General features: G+C 36.9%; 1 protein-coding gene across 22 annotated transcripts in view; it reads right to left on the bottom strand.

Moving 5' to 3' along the window:
• Positions 1-17024: 17024 nt before the first annotated feature.
• CACNA2D1 (calcium voltage-gated channel auxiliary subunit alpha2delta 1) overlaps positions 17025-21530 on the bottom strand; it is a 540433-nt gene continuing 535927 nt past the window's right edge. For all 22 annotated transcript variants that reach the window (XM_060414594.1, XM_027968542.2, XM_027968544.2 and 19 more), the window contains one exon: positions 17025-21085. In XM_060414594.1, the coding sequence (XP_060270577.1) occupies positions 20969-21085 (117 nt within the window). In that variant the 3' untranslated portion in view covers positions 17025-20968. The remainder of the gene's footprint in view (positions 21086-21530) is intronic.

Raw genomic sequence — 21530 nt, 5'->3', positions numbered from 1 at the left:
TTTGTATACTTTTGGGTGATAGTCATCTTGACAGATGTGAGGTATATCTCATTGTAGTTTTGATTTGCATTTCTCAAATAATTAGTGATGTTGCCCATTTTTTCATGTGCCTATTGGCACATCTGTATTTGTCTCATTGTGTTTTGAGTGACTTTTTAAAATCTGTCTTTAGAAGCCATTAATATCTTTTATTTTTCTGAAGTGCAATGAAAATATGTCTAAGTGTAGGCCACTTAAAGTGATGCACTCTTTCATTCAAAAAATTGTATCTCCTCTCAGATCTGTTTCTCTCCTCTCCTTTGTGTGAATTTCCTAATTCTAGATCAATAAGGGATAAATACTGGAGTACCAACAGCCACAGAAAAGGCTTGGATTTTCTATTCCCCCTACACCAACTTAGAGACAAGACAAAAGGCAAAATAAGAAAAGATTAGATCTTGCTAAGATAACAAAAAAGCCAATAAACTCAGTGACTTTAAGAACAGCAGAGATCTTTGTCCATATCTCTTTGCTCTGGGTATAGGCTGATAAAGCTGCCAGTGTTGCTGGCCTGTCATTGATGGAAAGAGAGCTCTCGAAGGGTAATAATTAAATGATCTGGCCTGCCAAAGACACGTCATTCTCTGCTTGTTCGTACATCATAACCAATGCTGCTGCTGCTGCTGCTGCTGCAGCTAAGTCACTTCAGTCATGTCTGACTCTGTGCGACCCCATAGATGGCAGCCCACCAGGCTCTCCTGTCCCTGGGATTCTCCAGGCAAGAACACTGGAGTGGGTTGCCATGTCCTTCTCCAGTGCATGAAAGTGAAAAGTGAAAGTGAAGTCGCTCAGTCGTGTCGGACTCTTCATGACCCCATGGACTACAGCCCACCAGGCTCCTCTGCCCATGGGATTTTCCAGGCAAGAGTACTGGAGTGGGGTGCCACTGCCTTCTCCGATCACACAGACCTCTGCAAACATCTGGACCAGTGCTTGGGAGTGAACATGGATTGCTAGTGATTTGCGTGTTCAACACTGAAGAAAGGTGAATGACCTTCTGTGGACAGTTATTCCATACTGACACTTACAGTGAATTTCAGCTCTGTTTTCCATTTCCATGCTTAAGCGTACCGCCTTACTCTCAGATGAGTTTTAGAGACTCTCTGTGAAAACTTGCTCCTCCCTTCCTTCCTTCTAGCCTATGCTTGGTTGCATCTTCTATCCTACTTCAACAAACTGTTGATATTTTTTCATTGGTCAGCAATTCTTCACCCTGCCTCCTATTCTCCTGGGTGTTATACTTTTTTCTTTCTTGTAATTCATCCCATATTTCCCAGAAGAATCTCACTGAGATGTGAAGCAAACTCTATGTGTTATCTGGCATCTCAATCTGAAGCCAAATAGTGTTTTCCCTTAATAATTTATAGTTTGGCCTTGAAAGACTAAAGTCTTTCATTGGGACACACCTAAATATATGAGGAAAAATAGACCAAGTGCTTTCCAATCATCTCTTTTTACATATCAAAACTATATTATAGATCTCTTCTTACTAGATTTATGGGACAAATATCAAACTTTTCATCTTTGATGTCATAGTGAGATTTCAAAGATAACTGGCCCTTGTTTGGAAGATCTCAGGATTTATTAGGGAATGATGATAAATAAATACAACTATACAGTGTTTTTTTTTAAGATAACAAAACAAGTAGAAAAATTACTTAATAAGAATAAATTCCTTTTCCTGTTATGCAAGAAAGTCTATATGGGAGAAGTCATATTTGAGATGAATGTTCCTCTTCTTCTTTTCCCACCTAGTCCTTTGCTTCTCTTTCTATATTCTATTTTTTTTTTTTTCCGCTGCTGTTGCCATAAGTTCATTTAAGCCAAGTGTGGGACATGTTCAATTCCTTCATAGGAATTTATGAAAAATCCTTCTCAATATTTAGTGTTTAATTCTTATATGATCTAAGACCTCATACATAGCTTCTCTATAAAATTTACCTAAAAAGCTAGAAATTATGGACATACCCATGGATATTAACACCTTTCTTTAAAACATCAGTATGATTCTTTAAAATTCTACCTTTATAAGAAATTTGAATAAATTGGCATAAATAGTAAAGTCAAAGGATTCATTGCAATAAATACATGTTTATTGCAATTTTTAAAATTTGCCTAGCCTTCTACATGTAAACGGATGAATTCAAGTGGTGTTTATAAATGCAACCCTCACATTTGTATTTTTTTCTATGCATTTTCCTGCTGAGATGTAGACTCTTATCCTACAGCTACATGATACCTCGTTATTTCATGGCACACACATATAACCAAATCTTGCCAGTTGAACTCGTGGTTTCTCCTCCAGTCCAGTCCCTCTCCCGACTTCCCTTACTTAGTGAATGCTTCCATCATGTGTCTGGAATCATGGTTCAACTCAGTCCATTTGTTTCCATTAGGGTTCTTTTGCTTCAAGGAACAAAGGCTGACTAAAATCTGAAGAATCCTTTGTTTTATCTACTTGATTGTTTAATTGCTGCCTTTTTACCACACTGATGAGAGGAATTCACCAGCCTAGAGCTATAGGGATGTCTGTACACAACCTCCAACACTGGGAAGATGAGACCGACAACATTTGACTAGTCACATATACACATAGTCTGTGGTAGGAGGACACAGTGCACACTAAGGGTCCACCCGGGAGTTGCGCTTGAGAACAGAATGAACAACCAGACACTAGGGAGGTTTTCAAGCATCAGAAAGGTAAAACTGTATCTGAGTCCAATGGAGACTTCCTTGAATAATTCCAAGTGCTAACAGTGAACTGAAATTTGTAACAAGGGTATAAGCAGAAACTGTTCCTATATATTTGATAAAGAGACATCTTATCCACAGGAGCAGGGAGGAGAAGTTCCTATTGGGCCATTTCAGGTTCAGAGGTCAACCTGGCACTTAATATTCAGACAACTTCAGTTAGGCCTTCAATTCAGTTCAGTTCAGTTCATTTCAGTTGCTCAGTCGTGTCTGACTCTTTGCGACCCCATGAATTGCAGCACACCAGGCCTCCCTGTCCATCACCAACTCCTGGAGTTCACTCAGATTCACGTCCATTGAGGCAGTGATGCCATCCAGCCGTCTCACCCTCGGTTGTCCCCTTCTCCTCCTGCCCCCAATCCCTCCCAGCATCAGACTCTTTTCCAATGACTCAACTCTTCGCATGAGGTGGCCAAAGTACTGGAGTTTCAGCTTTAACATCATTCCTTCCAAAGAAATCCCAGGGCTGATCTCCTTCAGAATGGACTGGTTGGATCTCCTTGTAGTCCAAGGGACTCTCCAGAGTTTTATCCAACACCACAGTTCAAAAGCATCAGTTCTTTGGCGCTCAGCCTTCTTCACAGTCCAACTCCCACATCCATACATGACCACTGGAAAAACCATAGCCTTGACTAGACGGACCTTAGTTGGCAAAGTAATGTCTCTGCTTTTGAATATGCTATCTAGGTTGGTCATAACTTTTCTTCCAAGGAGTAAGTGTCTTTTAATTTCATGGCTGCAGTCACCATCTGCAGTGATTTTGGAGCCCCCCAAAATAAAGTCTGACACACTAACACTGTTCAGTGTTAAATATGAATGATACTGAGAGAAAATCCTAGGATTCTTACCAGATGAAAGGTTTTTTTCTATTTCTTTAATTGTATTATGAGATGATGAATATTCACTAAACTTGTACAAGCTCTATGTCAATTACATCTCAGTAAACCGGAAGGGGAAAAAGAACACATAACAGGTGTCTAAGGCCTAACTGTTTCTACTGTTTCCCCATCTATTTCCCATGAAGTGTGGGGAAACAGTGGAAACAGTTAGGTCTTAGACACCTGTTATGTGTTCTTTTTCCCCTTCCGGTTTACTGAGATGTAATTGACATAGAGCTTGTACAAGTTTAGGATGTATAACTTAATGATTTGGCTTACATATATCATGAAGTAATTACCACAGTAAGTTTAGTGAATATTCATCATCTCATAATACAATTAAAGAAATAGAAAAAAACCTTTCATCTGGTAAGAATCCTAGGATTTTCTCTCAGTATCATTCATATTTAACACTGAACAGTGTTAGTTATTTTTATCATGTTGTACATTATATTCCTAGTACTTATTTAGTTTATAATTGGAAGTTTGTATATTTCGACTGACTTTATCCAATTCCCATCTACTGTCACCCTTTCTGGTAACCACAAATCTGAACTCTTTTTAAGATTATTTGTTTGTTTTAAGTATAGTTGACCTACTATACTTATTTTTTAAGTATAGTTGACCTACGATACTGTGTTAGTTACTGACACACAACATAGTGATTTGATAGTCTTATACATTTCAAAACAATCATCACACTAAGTGTAGTTGTGATGTCACCATATAAACCTGTTAAATAGTTCTGAACTATACTCCCATTACTGTACATATTATACCTGAAATTCATTTATTTTGCAACTGGTAGTTTGTGCATCTTAAATTTCTTTACCTATTTCTTTCTTCTACCCACCACTGTACCTTCAGGTAATCACCTGTTTCTTTCTGTAACTATAACTCTGTTTCTGTATTATGCTGATTCATTTGTTTATGTAGATTTCACATATAAGTGAAATTATGCACTATTTTTCTTTCTTTGATTTATTTCACTTAGCACAATACCCTTTCCCACTCCAGTACTCTTAGATTTCACATATAAGTGAAATTATGCACTATTTTTCTTTCTTTGATTTATTTCACTTAGCATAATACCCTTTCCCACTCCAGTACTCTTGCCTGGAAAATCCCATGAATGGAGGAGCCTGGTGGGCTACAGTCCATGGGGTCGCTAAGAGTCAGACACGACTGAGCGACTTCACTTTCACTTTTCACTTTCATGCATTGGAGAAGGAAATGGCAACCCACTCCAGTGTTCTTGCCTGGAGAATCCCAGGAATGGGGGATCCTGGTGGGCTGCCATCTCTGGGCTTGCACAGAGTCGGACACGACTGAAGCGACTTAGCAGTTAGCAGCATAATACCCTTTAGATCCATCCATGTTGTCATGAATGACAAGATCTGGTTCTTTTCCATGATTAAGTAATATACTATTGTACATAGAAACCACATCTTCTTTACCCACTCATGTATTGATGGGCACTTAGATTATTCCATACCTTGACAATTGTACATAATACTGTAATAAATAGTTATGGTTGTTCTTGTTCAGTCACTAAGTCATGTCCAACTCTTTGTGACCCCATTGACTATAGCACAACAGGCTTCTCTGTCCTCCACTTTCTCCCAGAGTTTGCTCAGATTCATGTCCATTGAGTCGATGATGCTATATACTCTCTGTCACCCACTTCTAATTTTTCCTTCAATCTTTCCCAGTATCAGGGTCTTTTCCAATGAGTCAGCTCTTTGCATCAAGTGGCCAAAGTATTGCAGATTTAGCTTCAGCATCAGTCTTTCCAGTGGCTATTCAGGGTTGATTTCCTTTATGATTAATGCTTCTGACCTCCTTGCAGTCCAAGGGACTCTCAAGAGTCTTCTCCAGCACCACAGTTCAAAAGCATCAGTTCTTCAGCACTCAGCCTTCTTTATAGTCAAACTCTCACATCTGTACATGACTACTGGAAAAACCATAGTTTGACTATATGGACCTTTGTTGACAAATTACTGTCTCTGCTTTTTAATGCACTGTCTAGATTTGTCATAGCTTTCCTTCCAAGGACCAAGCATCTTTTAATTCCATGGATGCAGTCACTGTCTGCTGTGATTTTTTGAGCCCAAGAAAATGAAAATTGTCTCTGCTTCCAATTTTTCCCCTTGTATTTACCATGAAGAGATGGAAACAGATGCCATGATCTTAGATTTTTAATGTTGAGTTTCAAGACAGTTTTTTCACTCTCTTTTTTCACCTTCAGCAGGAGGCTCTTTAACTCCTTTTTGCTTTCTGCCATTAGAGTGGCATCATCTCCATATCTGAGGTTGTTATATTTCTCCCTCCTACCAATTTTGATTCCAGCTTGTGATTCATCTGGTCCAGCATTTATCATGATGTACTCTGCATATAAGTTAAATAAATAGGGTGACAAGTACAGCCTTGTAGTACTCCTTTCTCAATCTTGAACCAGTCAGTTATACCATGTCCCAGTCTAACTGTTGCTTCTTACCTACATGTAAGTTTCTCAGGAGACAGGTAAGGTGGTCTGGTATTCCCATCTCTTTAAGAATTTTCCACAGTTTCTTGTGATCTACACATTCCCAGTTGGCACTAGTGGTAAAGAACTCACCTGCCAATACAGGAGACATAAGAGACATGTGTTTGATCCCTGGGTTGGAAAGATTCCCCTGGAGGAGGGCATGGTAACCCACTCTAGTATTCTTGCCTGGAGAATCCCATGGACAGAGGAGCCTGGCAGACTACAGTTCATGGGCTTGTAGAAGAGTCAAGCATGACTGAAGTGACTTAGCATGCATGCCTACACAAATGTTTAGTGAAGTCAAGGAAGCAGAAGTAGATGTTTTTCTGTAATTCTGTTGCTTTATCCATGATCCAACACATGTTGACAGTTTGATCTCTGGTTCCTCTGCCTTTTCTAAACTCTTCTTGTACATCTGGAAATTCTTGATTCACATGCAGCTAATCATAGCTTAAAGGATTTTGAGCATTACCTTTGCTAGCATGTGAAATGAGCACAATTGTTTTGTAGTTTGAACATTCTTTGGCATTGCCTTTCTTGGGATTGAAATGAAAATTGACCTTTTCCACTGCCGAGTTTCCCAAATTTGCTGACATATTGAATGCAGCACATTAACAGCATTATCTTTTAGGATTTGAAATAGCTCAGCTGGAATTCCATCACCTCCACTAGCTTTGCTCATAGTAATGCTTCCTAAGGCCCACTTGACTTTGAACTCTAAGATGTCTGGTTCTAGGCACGTGACCACACCATCATGGTTATCTGGATCCTAAGACCTTTTTGGTATAGTTCTTCTGTGCATTCTTGCCACTTCTTCTTAATCTCTTCTGCTTTTGTTAGGTCCCTACTGTTTCTGGCCTTTATCATGCCCATCCTTGCATGAAATGTTCACCTGATATCTCCATCTTGAAGAGATCTCTAGTCTTTCCCATTCTATTGTTTTCCTCTACTTATTTGCATTTTCTAATGAAGAAGTCCTTCTTATCTTTTCTTGCTGTTCTCTGGAACTCTGCATACAGTTGGATATATCTCCCTTGCCTTTCACTTCTCTTCTTTTCTCAGTTACTTGTAAAGCCTGCTAGACAATCACTTTGCTTTCTTGCATTTCTTTTTCTTTAGGACTGTATCAGTCACAGCCTCCGATACAATTACAAACCTCTGCGCGTGGTTCTTTACGCACTCTGTCTACCAGATCTATTACCTTGAATCTATTCATCACCTCAACTGTATAATCATAAAGGCTCTGATTTAGGTCATACCTGAATTGCCTAGTGGTTTTCCCTACTTTCTTGAATCTAAGCCTGAATTTTGTAATAAGGAGCTGATGATTTGAGTCACAGTCAGTTCCAGATCTTGTTTTTGCTGATGGTATAGAGCCTCTCCATCTTCGGTTGCAAAGAATATATCAATCTGATTTTGGTATTGACTATCTGGTGATATCCATGTGTAGAGTCATCTCTTGTGTTCTTGGATAAGGATGCTTGCTATGACCAGTGTGTTCTCTTGACAGAGCTCTGTTAGCCTTTGTCCTGCTTCATTTTGTACTCCAAGACCAAACTTGCCTGTTACTCCAGATATCTCTTGACTTCCTACTTTTCCATTCCAATCCTCTATGATGAAAAGGACATCTTTTTTTTGGTGTTAGTTCTAGAAGGTCTTGAAGTCTTCATAGCACCAGTCAACTTCAGATTCTTCAGCATTAGAGGTTGGGGCATAGACTTGGATTACTGTAATGTTGAATTTTTTACCTTGGAAACAAACTGAGATCATTCTGTCATTTTTGAGATTGCACCCAAGTACTGCATTTTGGACTCTTGTTGACTATACGGGCTGCCCCATTTCTTCTAAGGGATTCTTGCCCACAGTAGTAGATATAATGTTCATCTGAATTAAATTTGCCCATTCCTGTCCATTTTAATTCACTGATTCCTAAGTTGTCGACGTTCACTTTTGCCATCTCCTGCTTGACCATGTCCAGTTCATCTTGATTCATGGACCTGACATTCCAGGTTCCTGTGCAATGCGGTTCTTTACAGCTTCAGACTACTTTCACCACCAGACACATCCACAACTAACTGTCATGTCATCTTTGGCCCAGCCACTTCATTCTTTCTGGAGCTATTAGTAATTGCACTCTGCTCTTCCCCAGTAGTATATTGGATACCTTCCAACCTGCTGGGCTCATCTTTCAGTGTCTTATTTTTTTTTTTGTCTCATTTATATTCTTCCTGGCATTCTTGCGGCAGTGATACTGAAGTGACTTGTCATTTCTTCCTCCAGTGGACCACGTTTCTTCTCTGTGATCTGTCTATCTTGGGTGGCTCTCCATGAATGGCTCATTGCTTCATTGAGCTATGCAAGCCCCTTTGCCACAACAAGTTTTGATTCACATAGGGGAACCATGCATCAATTTACACACCCACAATCCCTTAGCATGAAATTTTCATTTTTTCATATCCTTACCAACACTTGTTATTTTATGTCTTTTTAATAATCATTATTCTGACAGTGTGAAGTGATATCTCATTGTGTTTTCTTTAAAGATTTTTTAAAATGTGGACCATTTTTAAAAGTCTTTGTTGAAATTGTTATAATACTGCTTCTGTTTTATGTTTTGGTTTTTTGGCCATGAGGTATGTGGATCTTAGCTCCCTGACTAGGAATTAAACCCACTGCCCCCTGAACTGGAAAACGAAGTTTTAACCACTTGACAACCAGGGAAGTCCCTTCACTGTGGTTTCGATTTGCATTTCCTTGATGATTAGTGATGTTGAAAACTTTTTTATTTGCTGATGACCAAATATCTATTCAGAGCCTCTGCCCATTTTTTAATCAGACTGTTCATTTTGTTGATGTTGTGTTGTATAAGTTCTTTGTATCTTTTGGATATTAATCCCTTATAACTCACATCATTTACAAATATCTTCTCCCATTCTGTAGCTGATTCTTTTGTTGATAACTTATTTCTCTGTGCAAAAGCTTCATACTGCTGCTGCTGCTGCTGCTAAGTCGCTTCAGTTGTGTCCGACTCTGTGTGACCCCATAGACGGCAGCCCACCAGGCTCCCCTGTCCCTGGAATTCTCCAGGCAAGAACACTGGAGTGGGTTGCCATTTCCTTCTCCAATTCAGGAAAGTGAAAAGTGAAAGTGAAGTTGCTCAGTCATGTCCGACTCATAGTTTGATGTAATCCTATTTGCTTATTTTTGCTTTTGTTTCACCTGTGCTGGGAGACATATAAAAAAATATTGTGAGGACCAATAGCAAAAATTGTACTGCCATTTTTTTTTCTAGAAGTTTTATGGCTTCATTTGTGAATTTATTTTGTGCATGGTGTGATAGAGCAGTCCAGTGTGATTCTTTTGAATGTAGCTGTTCAATTTTCCCATTGCCGTTTGTTGAAGAGTCTTTTCCCCATTGTATATTCTTGCCCTCTTTATCATAGATTAGTTTTCCACATAAATGTGAGTTTGCTTCTGGTATCTCTAATTAGTTCCATTAATCTATGTGTCTGTACTTTTGTGCCAAGTACTGTTTTAAATACTGTAGCTTTGTAGTAGAGTTTGACATCATGGAGTGTAATCCTCTCACTTTATTTTTCCTTCTCCAGATTGTTTTGGCTATTCAAGGTGTTTTGTGTTTCCATATAAATTTTGGAATTATTTTTCCTAGCTCTGTGAAAAATTCCATTGGTATTTTGATAGGAATTGCATTGAATCTCTAGATTTCTTTGTATAGTATGGTCATTTAAACAATAGTCTTCCATTTTATAAACGAGTATATTTTCTCATGTTTGCATTATATATAGCTGTTTTTTTTTAAAATTCATGTCTTAGAGTTTTGTGAGTACAAGTATTTTATCTCTTTAATTGGATATGTTCCTAAGTATTTTGTTCTTTTTGATGTAGTGGTAGATGGAATTGTTTTCTTAATTTTTCTGCTCCTTTTATCTAATTTTAATTTCTAATTGACATTTTACTGGAATGTGTTATAAATGAATTCTGGTTGATTTTGTCATTCACTACATTTTAGAATTCTTGTTCAATATATTGGACATAATTTATAGTAGTAATTTAATATATCATAATGCTAATTTGTGGACTATAAATTAGGATCGAATAATGTTTTTTCAAATTAAACCACACACATAGTAGAATTTCAGTCAAGGTCAGATCTATTGAGTGGGGGAGCATTGTTCTTTGTGACCCTTTTCATTATAATGTTGAATCCATTACATAGAACTACTCTGGAAGTACTTGTTAAACATATGATAAAGCTAACAAAGTGACTGAAATATATTTTTAATTACTACAAATTTGCACATTCTAGATTTCACCTTTCACATTCTGTTTTAATCTTAACATTACATGTATAAATTTTATATCTAGTAATAATTATAGTTTGCCTTTTAAAATCTTTTATTTTTAATTTTATAGAATACAGTTGATATACAGTATTCTGTTGGTTTAAGGCTTACAGCTAAGTTATTCAGTAAAACAGATACATGTATCCTTTCTCTTTCAGATTCTTTTCTTTGAGGCATTCCAGTGCTGGAGCCTGCAGGCTGTTAGATGGCGCCTGGTCTTTGTGCCAAAATGGAGACCTTCAGGTGAACTCAAGCATATCACTATTTCCTGGGGCCTCTGCCACCAGTGTCCTTGGCCCTTCAATGAGCCATAGCCAACTATGACCTCCCCAGGAGATGCTCCAGGACCCAGAGGTAAGTCTAACTCAGTATCCTATGGAGTCACTACTTTGTGCTGGGTCCCAGTGCATATGAATTTTCATGTGTGCCCTTCAAGAGTAGAATCTGTTTCTCCCAGTCCTTTTGAAATTCCTGCACTCAAGCCCTGCTGGTCCTTAAAACCAAATATTCTGGGATCTTCTCCTCCCAGTGGCAAATATCCAGGCTGGGGAGACTGATGTGTGGCTCAGAATTTTCATTCTGGTGGGAGAACCTCTATGATATAATCATTTTCCAATATGGGACTTGATTACATGAAAACGCTCGCCACTACTGTTGTCTCATTGTGGCTTCTTCTCTGCCTTTGGATGTAAAATATTTTTAGTTGATTCCAAGTTTGTTTGTTTGTTTTAAATTTTTGTATGTATGGTTGTTCAGCATTTAGTTGTGATTTTGCTGATTTTGTGAAAGGAGGTGAGCTCAAGTCCTTCTAATCTGCCACCTTGTCTGGAATCGAGCAGCTGCTTTTACTCTGGATGCTTGCTGACTCTTTCCTCAGTGTGTCCCGGACACTATTCCTCTGATATGGGTTGTGCAGGCGTGGCAGCCAGTTCTTGCTCCCCAGAAGGCCTACACAGTGTTAGTGGCGGCACTGCTTGAGCTCTCCCAGGACAGCAGAGTCAGTCCTCGCTGTTGCTCATAGGTTCCCTAGCAGAGGCAGTTGCCTGTACCCACTCCCCGGAGCTTCTGTAGGTAGTGTCCTGTTTCTTGAGAGCACACACGCAGGGAAAGAAGCTCCTAGGGTGGTCTTGCCCTCTCCTCATGCCCACCCCCCTCCCCTCCCCCGCAACAAGGGCACCTTGCCTCTCTGTGCGGGCACAGACCCCTTCTGACTGCACCTTCATTGAAACACTGCAGCCTCGTCAGCCTGCCTCTGTGCAGCCAACATGAGTCCTTTCCCTGGGTCTCATCTCCAAAGGCTCAGCTTCAGTGCCCAGCCTCCACCCACATGCATGGGGGAACATCTCAGGCTGGGGAGTGTGTGGCGGGAGTGTGGGCCAATAGGTCAAGTATTTTTATCATTAATGGGTGTTGTATTGTTTTCAAATGACTTTTTTCTACATATATTGAGATAATAATGTGATTTTTATATTTTATTCTATTAATGTGATATACTTCTTGATTAACATATTTAATTGTCCTTGTAGCCCAACAAAAATAACCACTTTGTCATAGTGTATTATCCTTTTAATGTGTTCTTAGTTTCCTAATTTTTTTTTGGAATTTTTGCATCTATAGTCATCTGAGATATTGGTGTAGTTGTTTTTGAGATTTGAATCAAATACCCGGGACAGTTTGGATCTTCCTTCTTCCCAGCCCTGTAACTAAACCCAATTCATTTTCCATCTGGCCCTGTTCTCTAGTTTGCTATTTGTCTCTTATTACCAAAATCTTTTATTGCAATGATTTTTTAGAGTTAGTAGTAATATGTTTATCTATGTGAATTTTTGGATGAATTTTCTCCCCACATTCTTCTATAGCTTTTGCTGTTTGTATTTCTCATCAACGTCATCATTGTACCCATACTGTCCAGAAAGTAAAAAATCTGAAGTTCTGGCAGTATCCCTCACACCTTAGAAAGCCTCTTAATGCCAAGTTTCTCTAGGCACTCCTGAAATCATCAGCATCAGAATGATTGAGCTTCTGAAACAAGAAGCAGAGGCTGGACAGCAATTAGTGACTATTAATTTTATACACAAATATCTGTGGAGTCAATAGTATAAATAAGACTGATATGTAACAGTTAGAGGTGTTATATAATATGCGCATGTTGGGGAGCTGGGATGTGGACCCAGGTAGTCTAACTGTAGAGCCTGGCATCTCTATTATGTACCTAATGGTCTTGCTTCAGTTAGAGCTCTTTGAGGTTCTGTGGAATAGATGAATGGGGCAGTCTGACATCAATCTGAAGCACATATTTTTAGTGGATTCTTGAAAGTTTTGGTTAGCTTTTTATTAGGGAAGACATCATTTAATTAAATACAGTATCTATAGAAACTAGATTGTTATAATATTATTTCCTAATTTTATTCTGGCTTGCAGTATCATTTCCATAAGAATGAACCTTATTGACTGAGTTTGCTGATAATATTTATAGAAGTCTGTGGTTCAGCTCTGAGTCATTTGATATCATCAATATGACTAATAGGAATAGAATTTCCTCTGGTAGAAATCATCTTAATGGTGGTCTTATCAACCATATTCAATGAAAACTGTATTGGTTATCAGCTATGTACAGCTATAGAATCTGGATTAGAAGAGAAAATAAAACATTAAAAAGTATAGTCCTCAGAAATATTGCAATTGAGTTGGAATCATTGGGTATGTTGCCAAAAAAGTGCTCAAAAAGGGGGTTAATTTAAAATTGAGCCAGTAACATATTGGTTTTGAAAAGTCTAATTCAGATAATCTGCACCAGAATTGTCACACCTGTCATTTAACATGCCCCCGGGTAGTGTAATGGTGACCACACACTAGAAATACCTGAGATTCTGAATTAGAGTGGATCCTGAGTCAGTATTTTAAAGAAAACGAACTAATACACCCTCCAATAAGGGTTTCTAAGTAAGTCCGTGTTAAGAATCATTATTCTGGAGTATACATTCCAGGCATTAGAGAATGTATCATCTTTGTATCCTCAGCACCTTGCAAAAGACCACTGACAATATTTCTGGAGAGGAAGCCCTCATTTTCTCCTCTGGACTTGTCCCACCTGTCCCTATTTCTAGTACCCTCCACTCTTTCCTAACTTGGGGGACTGTATCATTCCACACAATATCAAACTTCAAAAACCTGGGAATAACTGTACATTTTGTCCTTTCTTTTTTAGTACAAGGAAATCATGAAATTCTTTCCCATTTCCCTTCTGAATACTTCTAAAATCAGTCTGCTTTTTCTATCTAGCTTCCTATATGCCAATCAACACGTTTCTCATCTCGACAATAGCCTCTTAATTGGTTCTTTCCTGTAGGTTCTTTCTACCAATAACCCATATTTCATCCAGTGTTTTCCCTGAAATGCCAACCTCATCAAACTGTTTTCTGCTTAAAAACCTTCAGCAGCTTCCAGTTACCTAACCCCATGTCATCTGGAGGGGGCTCCAGGCTATGGCCCTTTTTATCTTCAGCATCATCTTCCACTTCATCTTTAGCTACGTATCACCCTACCCCCAAGCCATACTGAACTCATAATCAGCTCCCTCCAGGTTCTTGCACGCACCCCTCAGCTTTCACACACTCTCCAGTCTTGTAACTGTATTGCTGCCTCTTTCCCTTAACTCAGTATCATGGCAACCTCCTCTGGCCACTCAGTCTAGCTAGGTTATCGTATTGTAAGCTCCCACAATATATATATTATTTCTTATATCAGAGAAATAATTCATTTCTTATTTCTGTAAGAAATAAATGTGGGAGCAATCATTTCTTGTAGCACTTTATCATAAATTCTTGTTAAATTTTCAATATTCCTACCCAGCAGTTCCATTAAGGAAGGTGCTGCTTTTTATTTTAAATAAGGCTCTGCTTCTAACACTTCAGTTGAATAGAGAATCAGTAAATATCTTAAGTGACCAATGATGCAGTTAATAGGATCTGAAAGGCTCTAGGTCAAAATGATGATGCTGGCTGGGAAGATGATTGTGATAACAATACATAATAATCATGGAGACCGTTGTTGAGAGCTGAGTCTGGGCCCTATATATTAATTATATCATTTAGTCATCATTACCATCCTACTGTGCAGTTACTATTATTTTTTTAAGGATGAGGAAACTGAAGCTTGGAAACGTCACATAATTTGCACAGGGTTACACAGCTAGTAAGTAGTAAAGTCAGAAGCCAAATCTAAACAGCAGATTGCTGTTACTACTTGGCACACTGCTCTCATGATAAGGACTAGGTCAGTATCTATCAGATTTAGGAATTTTACAGAGCAATATAATTTTGCAATTAAAAAAGGAGGGATTAGAGTGCAGATAAAATGATATCTAACCAAGGTTTATTAACAGTTTCACTATTTACAATAGTTATCAGCTATCCCATAATTTCACAAAAGGTCATTTTTTTCTTAAACAGTTTGAGAAAACAGTCCTTCTCAATATAGAAAATTGCTATTGTTACTCCAACCTTGGTACATTATATTTTGTCCTTATATCAGTGAATATGTTTTACAAGTAAACTTTAAAGAGATGTTAGGGTCCTGAGATACTGCATCCAAGAAAACTCAAACTTTGAAAAACTTTTCACGAGTATGCATTTTGGTAAATATATTTTAATCCACTACTACTTACAATGTATAGTCAGATGACCGAGTCCAGATTTAATCTTGAAAACATTCATGGCAGCAATAGAGAAACTGCCTAATTTATCATTACAATAAATGTGTTGAAGAAATGTTAAATCTAGCACACTTGACACTGGTGTATGTTTTTTTAAAATTTCTTTACAATAGATATGAACATGTGACATGATTACTAATTATAGCAAATTATATTGGCTTCCAGTTACATAGTAATGTTAAATTTTTAAAAATATGCTTATTTAAAATAATCTATTAAATAAAAATATTATATATTGTTGATTATATACCAATTTATAGAAAAATGTATTGGTGCTTTGTGAATAATAACCCAACTTTAAGATATAAAGAATTTGAAAATCAAGAAGTGCCCAAGACCTTGAAGTTACCAGACCTTCATACAAGGAACTTAAAATTTTCAGCGGTAACCCAAAAGGTCAGAGATAACAAGCTTTTCATATCTAAAATTCTAAGGCCTCATTGAGATATTGCAAAGAATAAATGTTAAAATACACACACATTTTTAGGGTTATACTTGAGGAGGTATGGGCTTCCCTGGTGGCTCAGAGGTTAAAGCATCTGCCTAGAATGACGGAGACCCAGGTTCGATCCCTGGGTCAGGAAGATCCCCTGGAGAAGGAAATGGCAACCCACTCCAGTACTCGTCTGGAGAATCCCATGGAGGGAGAAGCCTGGTAGGCTACTGTCCAAGGGGTTGCAAAGAGTCGGACATGACTGAGCGACTTCACTTTACTTCTTCACTTGAGGAAGTAATGGGGCAACTATGCAACAATGGATAGTTGATTTTACTGTCTTATATTGTTGTTTAGTACTAAGTCGTGTCTTAAGTGGAGTCACAGGTAGAGGGAAGAAAGTCTGTAGAAAAGGGTGACTGAATATGCCTGAGAAAGGAGAACTGCTGAGGCATGGTCCCTAGGGAAGAGGTGGGGATGGGATCAAGATGATTGATAGAGGAAATGAGGGTAGCAGGGAGTAAGAGGATTGATTGAGGGGATAAATTGGTTCAGAATGAAGCCAGATGTTCAAGAAGCAAATGTTATTCACCTTACCCTTTTTAGTAGTTTCCCTGTTAAAATGCCTTGATCAGAAACAAGGAGTCAGATTTTCCAGTAATCACCATCATTGGTAGCCCACATACTACATTTCTTTCCTGTGTAGGTGTTCTTGCTCTTTTTTAGAGTTCCCAAAATGAAAAATAGGCTTACATTATATTAGATTCTACAGACAACCAGGCTCATTACTTAATACGTGAGCATAGGAGGGCAGGTGGTAAGCTGGTCTAAATGTAAAAGGCATATACAAGTTAAAAAATTCTGTATATTATACTTCACTGTGCCAGCTTTTATTTGCTATAACATAGCTATCAGCTAGGAGAGACAGTTGTGTTAATCACATTATAAAAGTTATGTGCATTTCATATATTTCACTTGTTTCCTTCAAACTATTTCCCCAAAGTCTTTAAAGAAGCATGGAAACATTATTTTTGTATAGAAAAAAATTTCTTACATAAGTCAAAAGTTTGTTTTAATAAGTTCCTAACTACCTTGATGGCAGAAGCACATGTGAGAAGGGTCAGAGTTATGCAAAGGAGTTGCAATTAAATTTGTGAGTTGAGATTGAAACTGTAAAAGCACTTTTGTAATGCCCGACTTTATTTTCACAATCTAGAATTCTCTCCACTGGAAAGCCTGCTTTCTTAAAACTGCATGTATGACAGAGACCTCTGGTTCTTTGAACTGAATTTTAAATATTTAAATAATCAAAGGTGGCGACTTTAAATGATAAACTTTTATTCTGAATATACTGTTTTTGCACAAGATTTAACACAACATTTTCTGGGATTATAAATATTTTTATAACAGTAATATACAAATTTTTACAAAAATGTTTTTATCAGGCTAATTTCCACAAAAGTGTCAAGAGAACATAATAAAGGGGAGAAAGTATCTTTTGTTCACAAAGCCACTTGGCCTTTTTCATGGATGCACATTGAGCGTTTCAATAAAAGTATCCCTAATAGTAATGATCCAACAACATACAGCACAACACAAAAGACAGCTCTGTCAGGTCACACGGTAGACTTAATTGGCATCTTTTCAAGACAGTATCCCATTAGTCTCAGAATGTCTTTGAGTTAATCTTGTGAATTAGAAATAAAGTAGATGAAACTGTTGGTAAAGGTTTTCTAAGACTTGAACATTCTGGAACTTTTTCAAGAAATCAAGAAACTTCATACTTTTGCTTTATTGATTTGTTCTTTACAGAAATGTACATGGAATAATAGCAGTATTAACATTCTATGCTATGGGAAAACAACACAGGTTCTGGTTCCAGATAATTGTAACATATTTGAAACTGTGGGCAGGTGAAACCATCATTCTACTCTATCCTTTTGAGTCACAACATCCATTTTGCTTCCCTAGGTCAGCCTCTGTACCTCTAGACACTTTAATGTCAACTAACATGACTAATGGAATAGTTCAGAGTTTAAATTAAGACATAGAATTTAAGCTTTGGTGGAGAGAAAGATTTAAATGAGATGTAAAATACAAAAGAGCATCAAATAAGCAAGTAACACTTGGGTTGCAAAGGTCACTTAAAAGGGATACTGCCTATTTGAACCCAGTAAGGCCAGTTTTAAAGTTAATAAAAGGAATATTATAGGAAAACTTACAAATGGCAGCAACACTGTCTAGATTTTTCCAAGTTAAGCAATAATGCCTCAAGCATTAGAAACATGAAAAAAGATCATACTAAAATCTTATTAGACCCAGGACCTAAAAATCTCTTCAGTCAAACTTGCTAACTATGTCATGTTAAAAACCTGTTACAAATATGGACCACGATTAGTGTTTGGCAGTAATGCTGGTTGTTCAAATGAAGAAAATATAAACAAATCATTAATGCAAAATCCATTCCTGTTATTTAACACCAATACAAGACTTATTTTGATTTTGTTTTAGTGAAAACTACACAGCTGCATGAGCATAGCAAAAAATTAGGTAAGAAAAAGGAGTTTAAAAGCTTTTTTCTTGATCTCTTGTACTATTTAGTCTTTGAAAATTAATATTATAACAGGCTGTGATTTAAGTTATTGTCCAACAATCAAAACTCAGAAAAATTGTAAAGTAAAAATAACAATTGGATGGGATGAGTGTTACGGTTTTTCAAAATCATGAAGACTAAACAATTTTTAGTCAGAGAGCATGTTCTTACCCAATTCATTAACATATATGTGGCTGTCATAATATATGTTTAATTTATAACAGAAAATAAAGGATCATGGCAAGACTCATGTACATGAATAGATTTTGATGGCAAATGAAATCAAATAGGACCCTGCCAGGAGATGCCAAGTTTCACTGTGATGAACACAACAATGTAGTTGATGAAAACACTTCGGTGACATTAGCCATGAAAATATATTTAATAGATTTTAAAGATAATTTTAAGGTAGTCTGTTGTATGCTGGAAGCAATTTGCTTGTTTTAATGTGCGTCATTTATGTACACAAGCTAACATAACTATATTTCAATATCCCCTTCTCAACACTTTCATGATTTAAAAGAGTCTAGCAAAAGTTAACAATAAGTTTTAAATATTTAATTAACAAACAACATGATTTAAACATATTGTTGCTAGAGTGAGAAGTTCCATATTTTTTTAAATCACTTTGGTGTTTTCTAAAATGTCAATACCAGTTACAAATGAGACTACAAAATCACAACAATGTATTAGAAATGGTAACTGATGTCAACTCTTAGAACAATAGTTGGCAAAGTGATTCCATTTCCCCCTAGCCCCATTTTTAAATAAAAAAATATTTTAAATAAGGAAATGTACACAAGTGGTACCTAGGGTATATTAGTGGTGAAGGGAATTACAAATGTGTGCAAAGCTAAAAACAAAACATATATCTTTTAAACTATGCTAAAGAACTGGTTATATCTTTGATATATGAAGCATATTAAAGCGTACTGGATAATGTTAGTAAGATTTTTACTTAAAAATGATATATAAGAAAATTTCCAGCATAGACACATACCAGTTTCTGGCATGTTAAAAAAAAGAACAAATATCTGCACACTTCCAGCCTTCAGCAGAATTATTCCCTATAATTGTTACACATTCATTGTTTTTATCCTTTCTTCAAATACTGTTTAACCCTGAAAATAATCTTTAAAAGCATAAATAAATTCTACCATATTACTCTATAATGAAATATCTGATTTAATACACTAACCATTTTCACTAATGAGGTTGTATAAAAACAATTTTGATTATTCACAATCAAGTATTCATGTGCATACATAGAGATTCAAGGTTTCCTATTTGTTCAGATTATTGTAAAACCCTCATCAAACTGTATGGAAATTTTGGTCAAGTGCTCATATCATTCAAAATGGAGGCAACAAAAGCAGCAGCGAATTTGGGATTGTACGTGCTACTATTCCAGCGAACAGAGAGGAAACCTAGGATGTCTCTTCACTGAGAACATATATGTACTCTTCAAAAAATAAATGTGTCAAATCTGATTTATGTACTTAAAATATCTGTACATAGGTTTTCAGGCAAAAGCACGAATCTGTATAAAATCCATTAATTCCCATTTCACCATTTACCTAATCCAATCATTCAGCATTTACATTGCACAGTATATTCAGAGTAGTTTAAAGACATTTTAAAAGATGACTTAAGTGCATTACACTGCAAGGTTCAGATTCTTACATAACAATAATGTCACTCAGTTAACTTTTCAATGGACTATACTCTACAGTTAAGAGAGAAACAAACCGAAAGTTAAAATAGCAGCAGCATCATGCAAAATACCCTTGGAAACCAAAGTTCATTTATCACAAGAAAAAACATTTCCCCTCCCCCCAACAAGCTTTTCTTAGAGCATTTTGAAGTATCTGGCTAGCACTACGGAACTTTACTGTGAACAAAAAGGACATTACATCGAAGCATTTATTAAGGGCTCACATTTATGAGGAAATATGTCGCATATTAATTCTACCCTCAAGCACCTTTAATTTAATTTCTTAGTTATTATTTTCAAACAACCAATTCATTACACCCACCAAAACTTGGCCATCATTTGTGTTGTATTTCTGGCAGAGAAGCCATTCTTCATAAGGCATTTTATTCATGGCATTTTTTTTTTTTTGTAGAAAATAAGCCATTATTTCTATTTTGTCAGATTATACCAATGTTAATTCTTTCTCCCTCTGTCTCTCTCTCTATATTTCCAATAATAGCTACTCAAAGCAGGAAATAATTTTTAACAGAAGAATAAGTGAAGAAAAAAAAAAAAGCAACTCTTTTTCCCCAAGAGATTTTCTTGGTAAAAGAACAAGGATTGCAGCAAGTCAAAATTAAGACAATTTGCATGATCCATAAACAACTGTGTGGGGAGCCCTTTAACATGTAATCACCAACAATGCAACGACAAATTTTCAAATTTTCCAATACAGCATGTATAGAATTTTGCTTCGATGTTATACACGGATGATGCAGCATTCACACAAGTTGAACGACCTGACACCCTGACATGCAGCCAGTGGGTGCCTTATGAGTCTGCGTCTTAGATGGATGCCATGGGGTGGGCCCAGCGAGCGGTCTGCTGAGTTCACAGTTGACCCTATTTTAATGCAGTTGAGGGCTCCTGTTTCAGCAGAGTCTGGAGTTTAATCTGCAGATTTGGTTTGAGAAGGTCATAACTGCTGGTGTCTGCTGCCAGATAAAAGCCAAAGTAGTACACACTGGATGCCGATGATGGACCACAGGGAGGGGTTTAATCCAGAGACACCACCACAGTCGGTATAATCCTCCTGTTGGAAAGAAAAGGGAAAAGAAAACTCCTGAAAAATATTTAGTAAGACATTTTCCAAGTACCCTATGTTTAGTCCACTTCTGAACTCACCTTATAATGCTCCTTTGCTTTGAATCCAGATACATTACATTGTCTTATATTTTACTATTCAACAATTTTGGATTAATCAATTTTCCCAGTACCATTTGAAGAATGCTTTACATTTTTAGTTGTAGAGTCTGATGATTATTAAAGGAAATACTTTAATAATAAATGCTGAGTTGAGTGATACACACCAATTTCTAAAGTAAAAGAAAACCCTTACTTTCACAGTGTCATGCATCCTTATATATTTATAAATATAAGATATAAAAATGTAGCAGTCTGTTTTATAATTCCAAAGAATTAAAATATTAGCAATTATGCTCTATAAAGCAAAGTTTGAGACTGGTAGAATAAATAAA

This window comes from Ovis aries, chromosome 4 (assembly GCF_016772045.2).
Source record: "Ovis aries strain OAR_USU_Benz2616 breed Rambouillet chromosome 4, ARS-UI_Ramb_v3.0, whole genome shotgun sequence".
NCBI lineage: Eukaryota > Metazoa > Chordata > Mammalia > Artiodactyla > Bovidae > Ovis > Ovis aries.
The sequence above is the reverse complement of the archived record's forward strand: the minus strand, read 5'-3'. Positions and strand labels throughout refer to the sequence as shown.